This window comes from Oncorhynchus clarkii, chromosome 29 (genome assembly GCF_045791955.1).
Source record: "Oncorhynchus clarkii lewisi isolate Uvic-CL-2024 chromosome 29, UVic_Ocla_1.0, whole genome shotgun sequence".
Classification (NCBI taxonomy): Eukaryota; Metazoa; Chordata; class Actinopteri; order Salmoniformes; family Salmonidae; genus Oncorhynchus; species Oncorhynchus clarkii.
In genome coordinates this window covers 8,817,122-8,834,278 of record NC_092175.1, presented here as the reverse complement: position 1 = coordinate 8,834,278, position 17,157 = coordinate 8,817,122, and the positions used below count along the sequence as shown (strand labels likewise).

The window sequence follows — 17,157 nt, the reverse complement described above, 5'->3', positions numbered from 1 at the left end:
AAAGAGAATAGAAAGAGGAGAATAGAGAGAGAATAGAGAGAGAATATAAAGAGAAGAGAAGAGAAAGAGAAAAGAAAGATAAGAGAAAGAGAATAGAGAGAGAATAGAGAGAGAATAGAGAGAGATAATAGAAAGAGAATGAGAAAAGAAAGAGAAGAGAAAGAGAATAGAAAGAGAATAGAGAGAGAATAGAAAGAGATTAGAGAGAGAATAGAGAGAGAATAGAAAGAGAATAGAGAGAGAATAGAAAGAGATTAGAAAGACATTAGAGAGAGAATAGAAAGAGAATAGAAAGAGATTAGAGAATAGAGAGAATAGAAAGAGATGAGAGAGAATAGAAAGAGATTAGAGAGAGAATAGAAAGAGAAGAGAGAGAATAGAAAGAGAGAATAGAAAGAGATTAGAGAGAGAATAGAAAGAGAAGAGAGAGAATAGAAAGAGAAGAGAGAGAGAGAGAGAAAAGAGAGAATGGAAAGAGAATAGAGAGAATACAAAGAGAATAGAGAGAGAATAGAAAGAGAGAGAATAGAGAGAGAGAGAATAGAAAGAAATAGAGAGAGAGAATAGAGAGAATAGAAAGAGAAGATAAAAAGAATAGAAAGAGAATAGAAAGAGAATAGAGAGAGAGAATAGAAAGAGAATAGAGAGAGAATAGAAAGAGAATAGAGAGAGAATAGAGAGAGATTAGAAAGAGAATAGAGAGAGAATAGAGAGAGAATAGAAATAGATTAGAAAGAGAATAGAGAGAGAATAGAAAGAGATTAGAAAGAGAATAGAAAGAGAATAGAGAATAGAGAGAATAGAAAGAGAATAGAGAGAATAGAAAGAGAATAGAGAGAATAGAAAGAGAATAGAGAGAATAGAAAGAGAATAGAGAGAATAGAAAGAGAATAGAGAGAGAAAGAATAGACAGAGAAGAGAAAGAGAAGAGAGATTAGAAAGAGGAGAGAGAGAGAATAGAAAGAGATTAGAAAGAGAATAGAGAGAGAATAGAAAGAGAGAGAGAATAGAAAGAGAGAGAGAATAGAAAGAGAGAGAATAGAAAGAGATTAGAAAGAGATTAGAAAGAGAATAGAGAGAATAGAAAGAGAAGATAAAGAGAATAGAAAGAGAATGGAGAAGAGAGAATAGAAAGAGAATAGAAAGAGAATAGAGAGAATAGAAAGAGAATAGAGAGAATAGAAAGAGAATAGAGAGAATAGAAAGAGAATAGAAAGAGAATAGAGAGAGAGAATAGAAAGAGAATAGAGAGAGAATAGAAAGAGAATAGAGAGAGAATAGAGAGAGATTAGAAAGATAATAGAGAGAGATTAGAAAGAGAATAGAGAGAGAATAGAAAGAGATCAGAGAGAGAATAGAAAGAAATTATAAAGAGATTAGAGAGAGAATAGAAAGAGATTAGAAAGAGAATAGAGAGAGAATAGAAATAGATTAGAAAGAGAATAGAGAGAGAATAGAAAGAGATTAGAAAGAGAATAGAGAATAGAGAGAATAGAAAGAGAATAGAGAGAATAGAAAGAGAATAGAGAGAATAGAAAGAGAATAGAGAGAGAGAGAATAGAAAGAAATAGAGAGAGAGAGAATAGAAAGAAATAGAGAGAGAGAGAGAGAATAGAAAGAGAATAGAAAGAGAATAGAGAGAATAGAAAGAGAATAGAGAGAATAGAAAGAGTATAGAGAGAGAGAATAGAAAGAGAATAGAGAGAGAATAGAAAGAGATTAGAAAGAGATTAGAAAGAGAATAGTGAGAGAATAGAAAGAGGTTAGAGAGAGAATAGAAAGAGATTAGAAAGAGAATAGAGAGAGAATAGAGAGAGAGAATAGAAAGAGAGAGAATAGAAAGAGAGAGAGAATAGAAAGAGATTAGAAAGAGAATAGAGAGAATAGAAAGAGAAGAGAGAGAATAGAAAGAGAGAATAGAAAGAGAGATAATAGAAAGAGAAGAGAAAGAGAATAGAAAGAGAATAGGGAGAGAGAATAGAAAGAGAATAGAAAGAGAATAGAGAGAATAGAAAGAGAATAGAGAGAATAGAGAATAGAAAGAGAATAGAGAATAGAAAGAGAATAGAGAGAATAGAAAGAGAATAGAGAGAATAGAAAGAGATTAGAGAGAGAAGAGAAAGAGAATAGAAAGAGGAGAATAGAGAGAGAATAGAGAGAGAATAGAGAGAGAGAATAGAGAGAGAATATAAAGAGAAGAGAAGAGAAAGAGAAAAGAAAGATAAGAGAAAGAGAATAGAGAGAGAATAGAGAGAGAATAGAGAGAGATAATAGAAAGAGAATGAGAAAAGAAAGAGAAGAGAAAGAGAAGAGAAAGAGAATAGAGATTAGAGAGAGAATAGAAAGAGAATAGAGAGAGAATAGAAAGAGATTAGAGAGAGAATAGAGAGAGAATAGAAAGAGAATAGAGAGAGAATAGAAAGAGATTAGAAAGACATTAGAGAGAGAATAGAAAGAGAATAGAAAGAGATTAGAGAATAGAGAGAATAGAAAGAGATGAGAGAGAATAGAAAGAGATTAGAGAGAGAATAGAAAGAGATGAGAGAGAATAGAAAGAGATTAGAGAGAGAATAGAAAGAGAAGAGAGAGAATAGAAAGAGAGAATAGAAAGAGATTAGAGAGAGAATAGAAAGAGAAGAGAGAGAATAGAAAGAGAAGAGAAGAGAAAGAGAGAGAGATTAGAAAGAGATTAGAAAGAGATTAGAAAGAGAATAAAGAGAGAATAGAGAGAATATAGAAAGAGATTAGAAAGAGATTAGAGAGAGAATAGAAAGACATTAGAAAGAGATTAGAAAGAGAATAGAAAGAGATTAGAGAGATAATAGAAAGAGAAGAGAGAGAATAGAAAGAGAGAATAGAAAGAGATTAGAGAGAGAATAGAAAGAGAAGAGAGAGAATAGAAAGAGAAGAGAAGAGAAAGAGAGAGAGATTAGAAAGAGATTAGAAAGAGATTAGAAAGAGAATAAAGAGAGAATAGAGAGAATATAGAAAGAGATTAGAAAGAGATTAGAGAGAGAATAGAAAGACATTAGAAAGAGATTAGAAAGAGATTAGAGAGATAATAGAAAGAGAAGAGAGAGAATAGAAAGAAAGAGATTAGAAAGAGATTAGAAGGAGATTAGAGAAAGATAAGAGAGAGATAATAGAGAGAGAATAGAAAGAGAAGAGAAGAGAAAGAGAAGATAAAGAGAATAGAGAGAGAATAGAGAATAGAAAGAGAATAGAGAGAGAATAGAGAGAGAATAGAAAGAGAATAGAAAGAGAATAGAGTGAGGAGAGAAGAGAAAGAGAAGAGAAAGAGAAGAGAAAGAGAAGAGAAAGAGAATAGAAAGAGAATAGATAGAGAATAGAAATAGATTAGAGAGAGAATAGAAAGAGATTAGAGAGAGAATAGAAAGAGATTAGAGAGAGAATAGAAAGAGATTAGAGAGAGATTAGAAAGAGAATAGAAAGAGATTAGAGAGAGAATAGAAAGAGATTAGAGAGAGAATAGAAAGAGAATAGAGAGAGAGAATAGAAAGAGATTAGAGAGAGAATAGAGAGAGAATAGAAAGAGGAGAAAGAGAAGAGAAAGAGAATAGAGAGAGAATACAGAATAGAAAGAGAATAGAGAGAGAATAGAAAGAGAATAGAAAGAGAATAGAGTGAGGAGAGAATAGAAAGAGAGCATAGAAAGAGAATAGAAAGAGAGTGAGAATAGAAAGAGAATAGAGAGAGAAGAGAAAGAGAGAATAGAAAGAGAGAGAGAATAGAAAGAGAATAGAGAGAGAATAGAAAGAGAATAGAGAGAGAGAATAGAAAGGAGAGAGAGAATAGAAAGAGAATAGAGAGAGAGAATAGAAAGAGAGAGAGAATAGAAAGAGAATAGAGAGGGAGAATAGAGAGAGAATAGAAAGAGAGAATAGAGAGAGAGAATAGAAAGAGAATAGAAAGAGAATAGAGAGAGAGAATAGAAAGAGAATAGAGAGAGAATAGAAAGAGAATAGAGAGAGAATAGAGAGAGATTAGAAAGATAATAGAGAGAGATTAGAAAGAGAATAGAGAGAGAATAGAAAGAGATCAGAGAGAGAATAGAAAGAAATTATAAAGAGATTAGAGAGAGAATAGAAAGAGATTAGAAAGAGAATAGAGAGAGAATAGAAATAGATTAGAAAGAGAATAGAGAGAGAATAGAAAGAGATTAGAAAGAGAATAGAGAATAGAGAGAATAGAAAGAGAATAGAGAGAATAGAAAGAGAATAGAGAGAATAGAAAGAGAATAGAGAGAGAGAGAATAGAAAGAAATAGAGAGAGAGAGAATAGAAAGAAATAGAGAGAGAGAGAGAGATAGAAAGAGAATAGAAAGAGAATAGAGAGAATAGAAAGAGAATAGAGAGAATAGAAAGAGTATAGAGAGAGAGAATAGAAAGAGAATAGAGAGAGAATAGAAAGAGATTAGAAAGAGATTAGAAAGAGAATAGTGAGAGAATAGAAAGAGGTTAGAGAGAGAATAGAAAGAGATTAGAAAGAGAATAGAGAGAGAATAGAGAGAGAGAATAGAAAGAGAGAGAATAGAAAGAGAGAGAGAATAGAAAGAGATTAGAAAGAGAATAGAGAGAATAGAAAGAGAAGAGAGAGAATAGAAAGAGAGAATAGAAAGAGAGATAATAGAAAGAGAAGAGAAAGAGAATAGAAAGAGAATAGGGAGAGAGAATAGAAAGAGAATAGAAAGAGAATAGAGAGAATAGAAAGAGAATAGAGAGAATAGAGAATAGAAAGAGAATAGAGAATAGAAAGAGAATAGAGAGAATAGAAAGAGAATAGAGAGAATAGAAAGAGATTAGAGAGAGAAGAGAAAGAGAATAGAAAGAGGAGAATAGAGAGAGAATAGAGAGAGAATAGAGAGAGAGAATAGAGAGAGAATATAAAGAGAAGAGAAGAGAAAGAGAAAAGAAAGATAAGAGAAAGAGAATAGAGAGAGAATAGAGAGAGAATAGAGAGAGATAATAGAAAGAGAATGAGAAAAGAAAGAGAAGAGAAAGAGAAGAGAAAGAGAATAGAGATTAGAGAGAGAATAGAAAGAGAATAGAGAGAGAATAGAAAGAGATTAGAGAGAGAATAGAGAGAGAATAGAAAGAGAATAGAGAGAGAATAGAAAGAGATTAGAAAGACATTAGAGAGAGAATAGAAAGAGAATAGAAAGAGATTAGAGAATAGAGAGAATAGAAAGAGATGAGAGAGAATAGAAAGAGATTAGAGAGAGAATAGAAAGAGATGAGAGAGAATAGAAAGAGATTAGAGAGAGAATAGAAAGAGAAGAGAGAGAATAGAAAGAGAGAATAGAAAGAGATTAGAGAGAGAATAGAAAGAGAAGAGAGAGAATAGAAAGAGAAGAGAAGAGAAAGAGAGAGAGATTAGAAAGAGATTAGAAAGAGATTAGAAAGAGAATAAAGAGAGAATAGAGAGAATATAGAAAGAGATTAGAAAGAGATTAGAGAGAGAATAGAAAGACATTAGAAAGAGATTAGAAAGAGAATAGAAAGAGATTAGAGAGATAATAGAAAGAGAAGAGAGAGAATAGAAAGAGAGAATAGAAAGAGATTAGAGAGAGAATAGAAAGAGAAGAGAGAGAATAGAAAGAGAAGAGAAGAGAAAGAGAGAGAGATTAGAAAGAGATTAGAAAGAGATTAGAAAGAGAATAAAGAGAGAATAGAGAGAATATAGAAAGAGATTAGAAAGAGATTAGAGAGAGAATAGAAAGACATTAGAAAGAGATTAGAAAGAGATTAGAGAGATAATAGAAAGAGAAGAGAGAGAATAGAAAGAAAGAGATTAGAAAGAGATTAGAAGGAGATTAGAGAAAGATAAGAGAGAGATAATAGAGAGAGAATAGAAAGAGAAGAGAAGAGAAAGAGAAGATAAAGAGAATAGAGAGAGAATAGAGAATAGAAAGAGAATAGAGAGAGAATAGAGAGAGAATAGAAAGAGAATAGAAAGAGAATAGAGTGAGGAGAGAAGAGAAAGAGAAGAGAAAGAGAAGAGAAAGAGAAGAGAAAGAGAATAGAAAGAGAATAGATAGAGAATAGAAATAGATTAGAGAGAGAATAGAAAGAGATTAGAGAGAGAATAGAAAGAGATTAGAGAGAGAATAGAAAGAGATTAGAGAGAGATTAGAAAGAGAATAGAAAGAGATTAGAGAGAGAATAGAAAGAGATTAGAGAGAGAATAGAAAGAGAATAGAGAGAGAGAATAGAAAGAGATTAGAGAGAGAATAGAGAGAGAATAGAAAGAGGAGAAAGAGAAGAGAAAGAGAATAGAGAGAGAATACAGAATAGAAAGAGAATAGAGAGAGAATAGAAAGAGAATAGAAAGAGAATAGAGTGAGGAGAGAATAGAAAGAGAGCATAGAAAGAGAATAGAAAGAGAGTGAGAATAGAAAGAGAATAGAGAGAGAAGAGAAAGAGAGAATAGAAAGAGAGAGAGAATAGAAAGAGAATAGAGAGAGAATAGAAAGAGAATAGAGAGAGAGAATAGAAAGGAGAGAGAGAATAGAAAGAGAATAGAGAGAGAGAATAGAAAGAGAGAGAGAATAGAAAGAGAATAGAGAGGGAGAATAGAGAGAGAATAGAAAGAGAGAATAGAGAGAGAGAATAGAAAGAGAATAGAAAGAGAATAGAGAGAGAGAATAGAGAGAGAAGAGAAAGAGAATAGAGAGAGAGAATAGAGAGAGAAGAGAAAGAGAATAGAAAGAGAAGAGAGAATAGAAAGAGGAGAGAGAGAGAATAGAAAGAGAGAGAAGAGAGAGAGAATAGAAAGAATAGAAAGAGAATAGAGAGAGTGAATGGAAAGAAGAGAAAGAGAAGAGAAAAGAAAGAGAGAGAATAGAAAGAGAAGAGAGAGAGAGATAGAGAGGGAAGAGAAAGAGAGAGAGAATAGAGAGAGAGAATATAAAGAATAGAAAGAGAATAGAGAGAGCGAAAAGAAAGAAGAGAGAGAGAATAGAAAGAGAATAGAGAGAGAATAGAAAGAGAATATAGAGAGAGAATAGAAAGATAATAGAGAGAGGAGAGAATAGAAAGAGAATAGAGAGAGAATAGAAAGAGAATAGAAAGAGAATAGAGTGAGGAGAGAATAGAAAGAGAGCGAGAATAGAAAGAGAATAGAGAGAGAAGAGAAAGAGAGAATAGAGAGAGAGAATAGAAAGAGAGAGAGAATAGAAAGAGAATAGAGAGAGAATAGAAAGAGAATAGAGAGAGAGAATAGAAAGGAGAGAGAGAATAGAAAGAGAATAGAGAGAGAGAATAGAAAGAGAGAGAGAATAGAAAGAGAATAGAGAGAGAGAATAGAGAGAGAATAGAAAGAGAGAATAGAGAGAGAGAATAGAAAGAGAATAGAAAGAGAATAGAGAGAGAGAATAGAGAGCGAATAGAAAGAGAATAGAGAGAGAGAATAGAGAGAGAAGAGAAAGAGAGAATAGAAAGAGAGAGAGAATAGAAAGAGAATATAGAGAGAGAATAGAAAGATAATAGAGAGAGGAGAGAATAGAAAGAGAATAGAGAGAGAATAGAAAGAGAGAGAGAATAGAAAGAGAATAGAGAGAGAGAATAGAGAGAGAAGAGAGAATAGAGAGAGAGAATAGAGAGAGAGAATAGAAAGGAGAGAGAGAGAATAGAAAGAGAGAGAGAATAGAAAGAGAATAGAGAGGAGAAAGAGAGAATAGAGAAAGAGAATAGAGAGAATAGAAAGAAGAGAAAGAGAAGAGAAAGAGAAGAGAGAATAGAAAGAAGAGAAAGAGAAGAGAAAGAGAATAGAAAGAGAAGAGAGAATAGAAAGAGGAGAGAGAGAGAATAGAAAGAGAGAGAAGAGAGAGAGAATAGAAAGAATAGAAAGAGAAAGAGAGAGTGAATAGAAAGAAGAGAATAGAGAGAGAAGAGAAAGAGAGAGAGAATAGAGAGAGAGAATAGAAAGAAGAGAAAGAGAAGAGAAAGAGAATAGAAAGAGAATAGAGAGAGAGAGAGAATAGAAAGAAGAGAAAGAGAAGAGAAAGATAATAGAAAGAGAGAGAGAATAGAAAGAGAATAGAAAGAGAGAATAGAAAGAAGAGAAAGAGAAGAGAAAGATAATAGAAAGAGAGAGAATAGAAAGAGAATAGAGAGATAATAGAAAGAGAATAGAGAGAGAGAATAGAAAGAGAATAGAGAGAGAGAATAGAAAGAGAATAGAGAGAGAATAGAGAGAATAGAAAGAGAAGAGAGAATAGAAAGAGGAGAGAGAGAGAATAGAAAGAGAGAGAGAATAGAGAGAGAGAATAGAAAAAATAAAAAGAGAATAGAGAGAGCGAATAGAAAGAGAGAGAGCACAGAAAGAGAATAGAAAGAGAGAGAGAATAGAAAGAAGAGAAAGAGAAGAGAAAGAGAATAGAGAGAGAGAATAGAAAGAGGAGAATAGAAAGAGAGAGAGAGAATAGAGAGAGAGAATAGAAAGAGAATAGAGAGAGAGAATAGAAAGAGAATAGAGAGAGAAGAGAGAGAATAGAAAGAGAAGAGAGAATAGAAAGAGAGAGAGAATAGAGAGAGAGAATAGAAAGAATAGAAAGATAATAGAAAGAATAGAAAGAGAATAGAGAGAGCGAATAGAAAGAGAGAGAGCACAGAAAGAGAATAGAAAGAGAGAGAGAATAGAAAGAGAATAGAGAGAGAGAATAGAGAGAGAAGAGAAAGAGAATAGAAAGAGAGAAAGAATAGAAAGAGAATAGAGAGAGAATAGAAAGAGAATAGAGAGAGAGAATAGAAAGACAATAGAGAGAGAGAATAGAAAGAGAATAGAGAGAGAAGAGAGAGAATAGAAAGAGAAGAGAGAATAGAAAGAGGAGAGAGAGAGAATAGAAAGAGAGAGAATAGAGAGAGAGAATAGAAAGAATAGAAAGAGAATAGAGAGAGCGAATAGAAAGAGAGAGAGCACAGAAAGAGAATAGAAAGAGAGAGAGAATAGAAAGAGAATAGAGAGAGAGAATAGAGAGAGAAGAGAAAGAGAGAATAGAGAGAGAATAGAAAGAGAATAGAGAGAGAGAATAGAAAGAGAATAGAGAGAGAGAATAGAACGAGAATAGAGAGAGAATAGAAAGAGAGAGAGAATAGAAAGAGAATAGAGAGAGAGAATAGAGAGAGAATAGAAAGAGAGAAGAGAAAGAGAGAATAGAGAGAGAGAATAGAGAGAGAGAATAGAAAGAAGAGAGAGAGAGAATAGAAAGAGAGAGAAGAGAGAGAGAATAGAAAGAATAGAAAGAGAAAGAGAGAGTGAATAGAAAGAAGAGAATAGAGAGAGAAGAGAAAGAGAGAGAGAATAGAGAGAGAGAATAGAAAGAAGAGAAAGAGAAGAGAAAGAGAATAGAAAGAGAATAGAGAGAGAGAGAGAATAGAAAGAAGAGAAAGAGAAGAGAAAGATAATAGAAAGAGAGAGAGAATAGAAAGAGAATAGAAAGAGAGAATAGAAAGAAGAGAAAGAGAAGAGAAAGATAATAGAAAGAGAGAGAATAGAAAGAGAATAGAGAGATAATAGAAAGAGAATAGAGAGAGAGAATAGAAAGAGAATAGAGAGAGAGAATAGAAAGAGAATAGAGAGAATAGAGAGAATAGAAAGAGAAGAGAGAATAGAAAGAGGAGAGAGAGAGAATAGAAAGAGAGAGAGAATAGAGAGAGAGAATAGAAAAAATAAAAAGAGAATAGAGAGAGCGAATAGAAAGAGAGAGAGCACAGAAAGAGAATAGAAAGAGAGAGAGAATAGAAAGAAGAGAAAGAGAAGAGAAAGAGAATAGAGAGAGAGAATAGAAAGAGGAGAATAGAAAGAGAGAGAGAGAGAATAGAGAGAGAGAATAGAAAGAGAATAGAGAGAGAGAATAGAAAGAGAATAGAGAGAGAAGAGAGAGAATAGAAAGAGAAGAGAGAATAGAAAGAGAGAGAGAATAGAGAGAGAGAATAGAAAGAATAGAAAGATAATAGAAAGAATAGAAAGAGAATAGAGAGAGCGAATAGAAAGAGAGAGAGCACAGAAAGAGAATAGAAAGAGAGAGAGAATAGAAAGAGAATAGAGAGAGAGAATAGAGAGAGAAGAGAAAGAGAATAGAAAGAGAGAAAGAATAGAAAGAGAATAGAGAGAGAATAGAAAGAGAATAGAGAGAGAGAATAGAAAGACAATAGAGAGAGAGAATAGAAAGAGAATAGAGAGAGAAGAGAGAGAATAGAAAGAGAAGAGAGAATAGAAAGAGGAGAGAGAGAGAATAGAAAGAGAGAGAATAGAGAGAGAGAATAGAAAGAATAGAAAGAGAATAGAGAGAGCGAATAGAAAGAGAGAGAGCACAGAAAGAGAATAGAAAGAGAGAGAGAATAGAAAGAGAATAGAGAGAGAGAATAGAGAGAGAAGAGAAAGAGAGAATAGAGAGAGAATAGAAAGAGAATAGAGAGAGAGAATAGAAAGAGAATAGAGAGAGAGAATAGAACGAGAATAGAGAGAGAATAGAAAGAGAGAGAGAATAGAAAGAGAATAGAGAGAGAGAATAGAGAGAGAATAGAAAGAGAGAAGAGAAAGAGAGAATAGAGAGAGAGAATAGAGAGAGAGAATAGAAAGAAGAGAGAGAGAGAATAGAAAGAGAATAGAGAGAGAGAATAGAAAGAGAGAGAGAATAGAAAGAGAATAGAGAGAGAGAATAGAGAGAGAAGAGAAAGAGAGAATAGAGAGAGAGAATAGAAAGAGAATAGAGAGAGAGAATAGAGAGAGAATAGAAAGAGAGAAGAGAAAGAGAGAATAGAGAGAGAGAATAGAGAGAGAGAATAGAAAGAAGAGAGAGAGAGAATAGAAAGAGAATAGAGAGAGAGAATAGAAAGAGAGAGAGAATAGAAAGAGAATAGAGAGAGAGAATAGAGAGAGAAGAGAAAGAGAGAATAGAGAGAGAGAATAGAAAGAAGAGAGAGAGAGAGAATAGAAAGAGAAGAGAGAGAATAGAAAGAGAAGAGAAAGAGAAGAGAGAGAGAATAGAGAGAGAATAGAGAGAGAATAGAGAGAGAATAGAGAATAGAAAGAGAATAGAGAGAGAGAATAGAGAGAGAGAATAGAAAGAGAATAGAGAGAGAATAGAAAGAGAATAGAGAGAGAATAGAAAGAGAATAGAGAGAGAAGAGAGAAAGAAGAGGGAGAGAAGAGAGAGAGAGAGAGAAGAGAGAGAATAGAGAGAATAAAGAGAATAGAGAGAAAAGAGAGAGAAGAGAGAGAGAATAGAGAGAAGAGAGAGAGAAGAGAGAGAAGAGAGAGAGAAGAGAGAGAGAAGAGAGAGAAGAGAGAGATAAGAGAGAGAGAAGAGAGAGAATAGAGAAGAGAGAGAGAATAGAGAGAGGAGAGAGAATAGAGAGAGGAGAGAGAGAGAATAGAGAGAGAAGAGAGAGAGAATAGAGAGAGAAGAGAGAGAGAATAGAGAGAGGAGAGAGAATAGAGAGAGAAGAGAGAGAGAATAGAGAGAGAAGAGAGAGAGAATAGAGAGAGAAGAGAGAGAGAATAGAGAGAGGAGAGAGGAGAGAGAATAGAGAGAAGAAAGAGAGAAGAGAGAGAGAGAATAGAAAGGAGAGAGATAATAGAAAGAGAATAGAGAGAGAGAATAGAAAGAGAGAGAGAATAGAAAGAGAATAGAGAGAGAGAATAGAGAGAGAGAGAATAGAGAGAGAGAATAGAAAGGAGAGAGAGAATAGAGAGAGAGAATAGAGAGAGAGAATATAGAGAGAGAATATAGAGAGAGAATAGAAAGAGGAGAGAATAGAAAGAGAAGAGAAAGAGAAGAGAGAGATAATAGAAAGAGGAGAAAGAGAAGAGAAAGAGAATAGAGAATAGAAAGAGAATAGAGAGAGAGAATAGAAAGAGAGAGAGAATAGAAAGAGAATAGAGAGAGAGAATAGAGAGAATAGAGAGAGAGAGAATAGAGAGAGAGAATAGAAAGAAGAGAGAGAGAGAATAGAAAGAGAAGAAAGAGAATAGAAAGAGAATAGAGAGAATAGAGAGAGAATAGAAAGAGAATAGAGAGAGAATAGAGAGAGAATAGAGAGAGAATAGAGAGAGAATAGAGAATAGAAAGAGAAGAGAAAGAGAAGAGAGAGAGAAGAGAGAGAGAATAGAGAGAGAAGAGAGAGAGAATAGAAAGAGGAGAAAGAGAAGAGAAAGAGAATAGAGAGAGAATAGAGAGAGAATAGAGAGAGAAGAGAGAGAATAGAGAGAGAATAGAGAATAGAAAGAGAAGAGAAAGAGAAGAGAGAGAGAAGAGAGAGAGAATAGAGAGAGAAGAGAGAGAGAGGAGAAAGAGAAGAGAAAGAGAATAGAGAGAGAATAGAGAGAGAAGAGAGAGAGAAGAGAGAGAATAGAGAGAGAATAGAGAGAGAATAGAGAATAGAAAGAGAAGAGAAAGAGAAGAGAGAGAGAAGAGAGAGAGAATAGAGAGAGAAGAGAGAGAGAATAGAAAGAGGAGAAAGAGAAGAGAAAGAGAATTGAGAGAGAATAGAAAGAGGAGAAAGAGAATAGAAAGAGAAGAGAGAATAGAAAGAAGAGAAAGAGAAGAGAAAGAGAAAAGAAAGAGAAGAGAGAATAGAAAGAGAATAGAAAGAGAATAGAGAATAGAAAGAGAATAGAGAGAGAATAGAGAATAGAAAGAGAATAGAGAGAGAGAATAGAGAGCGAGAATAGAGAATAGAAAGAGAATAGAGCGAGAATAGAAAGAGAAGAGAGAGAGAAGAGAGAGAGAAGAGAGAGAGAATAGATAGAGAAGAGAGAGAGAAGAGAGAGAGAAGAGAGAGAGAATAGAGAGAGAAGAGAGAGAATAGAGAGAAGAGAGAGAGAAGAGAGAGAATAGAGAGAGAGAATAGAGAGAATAGAAAGAGAATAGAGAGAGAATAGAGAGAGAGAATAGAGAGAGGAGAGAGAATAGAGAATAGAAAGAGAATAGAGAGAGAATAGAAAGAGAAGAGAGAGAGAATAGAGAGAGAAGAGAGAGAGAATAGAGAGAGAAGAGAGAGAGAATAGAGAGAAGAGAGAGAGAAGAGAGAGAACAGAGAGGAGAGAGAAGAGAGAGAACAGAGAGGAGAGAGAAGAGAGAGAGAAGAGAGAGAAGAGAGAGAGAAGAGAGGAGAGAGAGAATAGAGAGAATAGAGAGAATAGAGAGAGGAGAGAAGAGACAGAGAAGAGAGAGAGAAGAGAGAGAAGAGAGAGATAAGAGAGAGAAGAGAGAGAGGAGAAGAGAGATGAGAGAGAAGAGAGAGAGAAGAGAGAGAGAAGAGAGAGAGAAGAGAGAATAGAGAGAGAACAGAGAGAAGAGAGAGAGAAGAGAGAGAGAGAATAGAAAGGAGAGAGAGAATAGAAAGAGAATAGAGAGAGAGAATGGAAAGAGAGAGAGATAGAGAGAGAATAGAGAGAGAGAATAGAGAGAGAAGAGAGAGAATAGAAAGAGAATAGAGAGAGAGAATAGAGAGAGAGAATATAGAGAGAGAATATAGAGAGAGAATAGAAAGAGAATAGGAAGAGAAAGAGAAGAGAGAGAGAATAGAAAGAGAATAGAAAGAGAAGAGAGAGAATAGAAAGAGAAGAGAAAGAGGAGAATAGAAAGAGAATAGAAAGAGAATAGAAAGAGAATAGAGAATAGAGAGAGAACAGAAAGAGAATAGAGAGAGAGAAGAGAGAGAGAAGAGAGAGAGAAGAGAGAGAGAAGAGAGAGAGAAGAGAGAGAGAAGAGAGAGAGAAGAGAGAGAGAATAGAGAGAGAATAGAGAGAGGAGAGAGAGAGAAGAGAGAGAGAAGAGAGAGAGAAGAGAGACCGTGACTGAGTATCCTGTCGTCGTCGGTGGCGATGGACAACAGAACCACACGGTGGCAATGAAAGGATAAAAAGATTGACGAAGGAGCAGAGGTGGGGATGGAAAGGAGTGTGTGTGTGTGTGTGCGCGCTCTTACCCTCGGAGGAGTTTGAAGAGCATGCAGCCCAGTGAGAACCAGTCGGCGCTGCTGTCGTACGCCGTCCCCTTCTGAAGCACCTCCGGGGCCATGTACCCATGGGTACCACTGCAACATGCCCCAACACTTTGTGAGTATCACACACACTGCAGTAATACCACACACACACACACAGAGGGTACGGTACTTACACACTGGCGTGAGGCTTCTTCTTGGAGAAGTCGCAGGCCAGACCCAGGTCTGAGATACGCACGTGACCATGCTCATCTAATAGGATGTTAGCAGGCTGTGGGGGGGGGGGGGGGGGGGGAAAGGGGGAGTGAGAGAAGACGGGGGGGGAGAGAGGTTGTTAACAACCAATAAGAAAGTTGACTACGCCAAGATTTTTTGAAATGACGCGCGGGAGATTTAGCTCGGCGACACCGTCAGCTCTTCCACAGCCAGAGGTAACACTTCTGTTTTAAACTTGATCAACTGACACGGTGAAAAGGCTGACTGGAAGTGTCTCTTCCTTTACAGGAAGTATCACGCACACACCCCCCCACCGCAAACAAACAAACTGTGCTTGGAGGAGACATATTTCCCTAAGAAGAGTGTGTGTGATAAATGTGTGTTCAACACTAGTTATAAAGCGGTTCGGCACAATACTTCAACACTGTTACTAACGGCGACCAGGCCAAGTAGAAAGGTGAAATATTGATTTGTATCTGTTAACAGTTCATCGAATGCGCTAAATGCGCTCGTTGATTTGGTACGTCGTCAAGGTCCACTCGTGACTCCTGAATACTCAATCCATGGGAAATCAGTAGGAGAACACAACAGACGGACAGACAGACACACAGACAGAGACACAGAGAGAGAGACACAGAGAGAGAGAGAGAGACACACAGAGAGAGAGAGAGACACACAGAGAGAGAGAGAGAGACACAGAGAGAGAGAGAGAATAGAGAGAGAAGAGAGAGAGAATAGAGAGAGAAGAGAGAGAGAATAGAGAGAGAAGAGAGAGAGAATAGAGAGAGGAGAGAGGAGAGAGAATAGAGAGAAGAAAGAGAGAAGAGAGAGAGAGAATAGAAAGGAGAGAGATAATAGAAAGAGAATAGAGAGAGAGAATAGAAAGAGAGAGAGAATAGAAAGAGAATAGAGAGAGAGAATAGAGAGAGAGAGAATAGAGAGAGAGAATAGAAAGGAGAGAGAGAATAGAGAGAGAGAATGGCTACCCAAAGAGGAGCGTGTATGTGGTCACTGCATGACAGGGGAGGTAGAGACAGAGATGCACAGACCACAGACACCATTGTCAGATCACAGTCAGATCAACGTGTTTCTGAAGAAATTAACCGGCAATATTCATTCAAAAAAACAGCCCAATAAACTTTACAACATAAACCAATCGTTCAGATGGGCTCCAAACAGTGCAGAGGCATTCATTGAAACATTGAACTCAAATGAAATGATGAACTCTATACAGTTTTTCAATAACTCACAGTACCAAAACAATAAAGATGGTGTCAATTCAGCTACCCAAAACATCAACTGCATATTCCAAAAAGCAGCATCGAAAGCAAATTTGAGAAAACCAAAGCAATGCAACATCAGAAGCAAAAATCAAAATGTTACTGACAAATGGTTTGATAATGAATGTAAAACAATTAGAAAACACCTAAGACAAATGTCAAACAAAAAACATAAGCAGCAAAACAACCCAGAGCTACGATATGAATACTTTGAAACTCTGAAACAGTATAAACAAACACTGAAATGCAAGAAATTGAATTATACCAACAAGACACTTGATGAAATTGAAAACGCAATTGACCAAAATCAGTTCTGGGACATGTGGAACAATTTAAGCACAACAAAGCCACAAGAATTAGCCATACAAGATGTAGGAATTTGGAAAACTTACTTTGATAATCTATACAAAAACATCCCACAAAAAGACTTAAACCAGAACCAATTAGAAATTAAAGAAAAATTGAACATCCTGGAATCAGTCATTAAAAACAACCAAAATCCATTAGATTACCCAATAACCCAACAAGAACTAAATGAAAAGCTAAAATCTATTAAATCAAAAAAGGCTTGTGGTGTAGACAACATCAGAAATGAAATGCTGAAAAACAGCACACCTGAGTTGCAAAATGCTGTGCTTAAATTGTTCAACATGGTTTTAACTTCTGGCTGCTTCCCTGATGTCTGGAACCAGGGGCTCATCTCCCCTATCCACAAAAGTGGAGACAAATCAGACCCCAATAATTACAGGGGAATTTGCGTCAACAGTAACTTGGGAAAGATTTTCTGTAGCATTTTGAATTCAAGAATTCAAACCTTTCTTCAAGAAAAAAATGTAATAAGTAAATGTCAAATTGGCTTTCTCCCTAACCATCGCACTACTGACCATATATACACCTTACACACACTAATTAATAAACACGTCCACCAAAAAAAAGAGGGCAAAATCTTTGCTTGCTTTATTGACTTTAAAAAAGCATTTGATTCGATTTGGCACGAAGGGCTATTCTACAAAATTCTACAAAGTGGGCTTGGTGGTAAGGTGTATGACTTAATAAAATGTATGTACACAGAAAATAAGTGTGCAATAAAAATCAAAAACCAAAGAACAGAATTTTTTTCACAATGTCGAGGTGTGAGACAAGGCTGCAATTTGAGTCCAAATCTTTTCAACATTTATATCAATGAATTAGCAGACATGTTGGACCAATCTCCAGCCCCAGGACTCACACTATTTGACACAGAGGTGAAATACCTGCTATATGCTGATGACTTGGTACTTCTATCACCAACCAAAGAAGGTCTTCAACAAAACATTAATATTCTGGAGCAATATTGCCATAATTGGGCCCTGGCAGTAAATTTCCAAAAAACTAAAATCATGATTTTCCAAAAAAAACCCAGATGTCAGAAACAAAAATGTAAATTCACCCTGAACAACACCTTAATTGAACACACAAAAAATTACACCTACCTTGGTCTGACCATATCTGCATCGGGAAACTTTAATATGGCAGTGAAGGCACTCAAAGAAAAAGCCCGCAGAGCAATGTATGCAATAAAAATGAAATTATTCAAAATCAACATCCCAATTAGAATTTGGACTAAAATATTTGACAGTGTAATCCTACCAATAGCACTTTATGGAAGTGAGGTTTGGGGGCCACTCAATAAACTGGATTTTAAAATGTGG

The 17,157-nt window shown here is 35.3% G+C and overlaps 1 protein-coding gene across 2 annotated transcripts in view; it reads right to left on the bottom strand.

Annotated features, from left to right (window-relative positions):
- Positions 1-17,157, bottom strand: part of LOC139388107 (G protein-coupled receptor kinase 3) — a 192,236-nt gene that overhangs the window by 122,225 nt on the left and 52,854 nt on the right. For both annotated transcript variants that reach the window (XM_071134677.1, XM_071134676.1), the window contains exons 12-13: positions 14,147-14,241; positions 13,956-14,063 (exon numbers count right to left, since the gene is read on the bottom strand). In XM_071134677.1, coding sequence (XP_070990778.1) covers positions 13,956-14,063; positions 14,147-14,241 — 203 coding nt within the window. The remainder of the gene's footprint in view (positions 1-13,955; positions 14,064-14,146; positions 14,242-17,157) is intronic.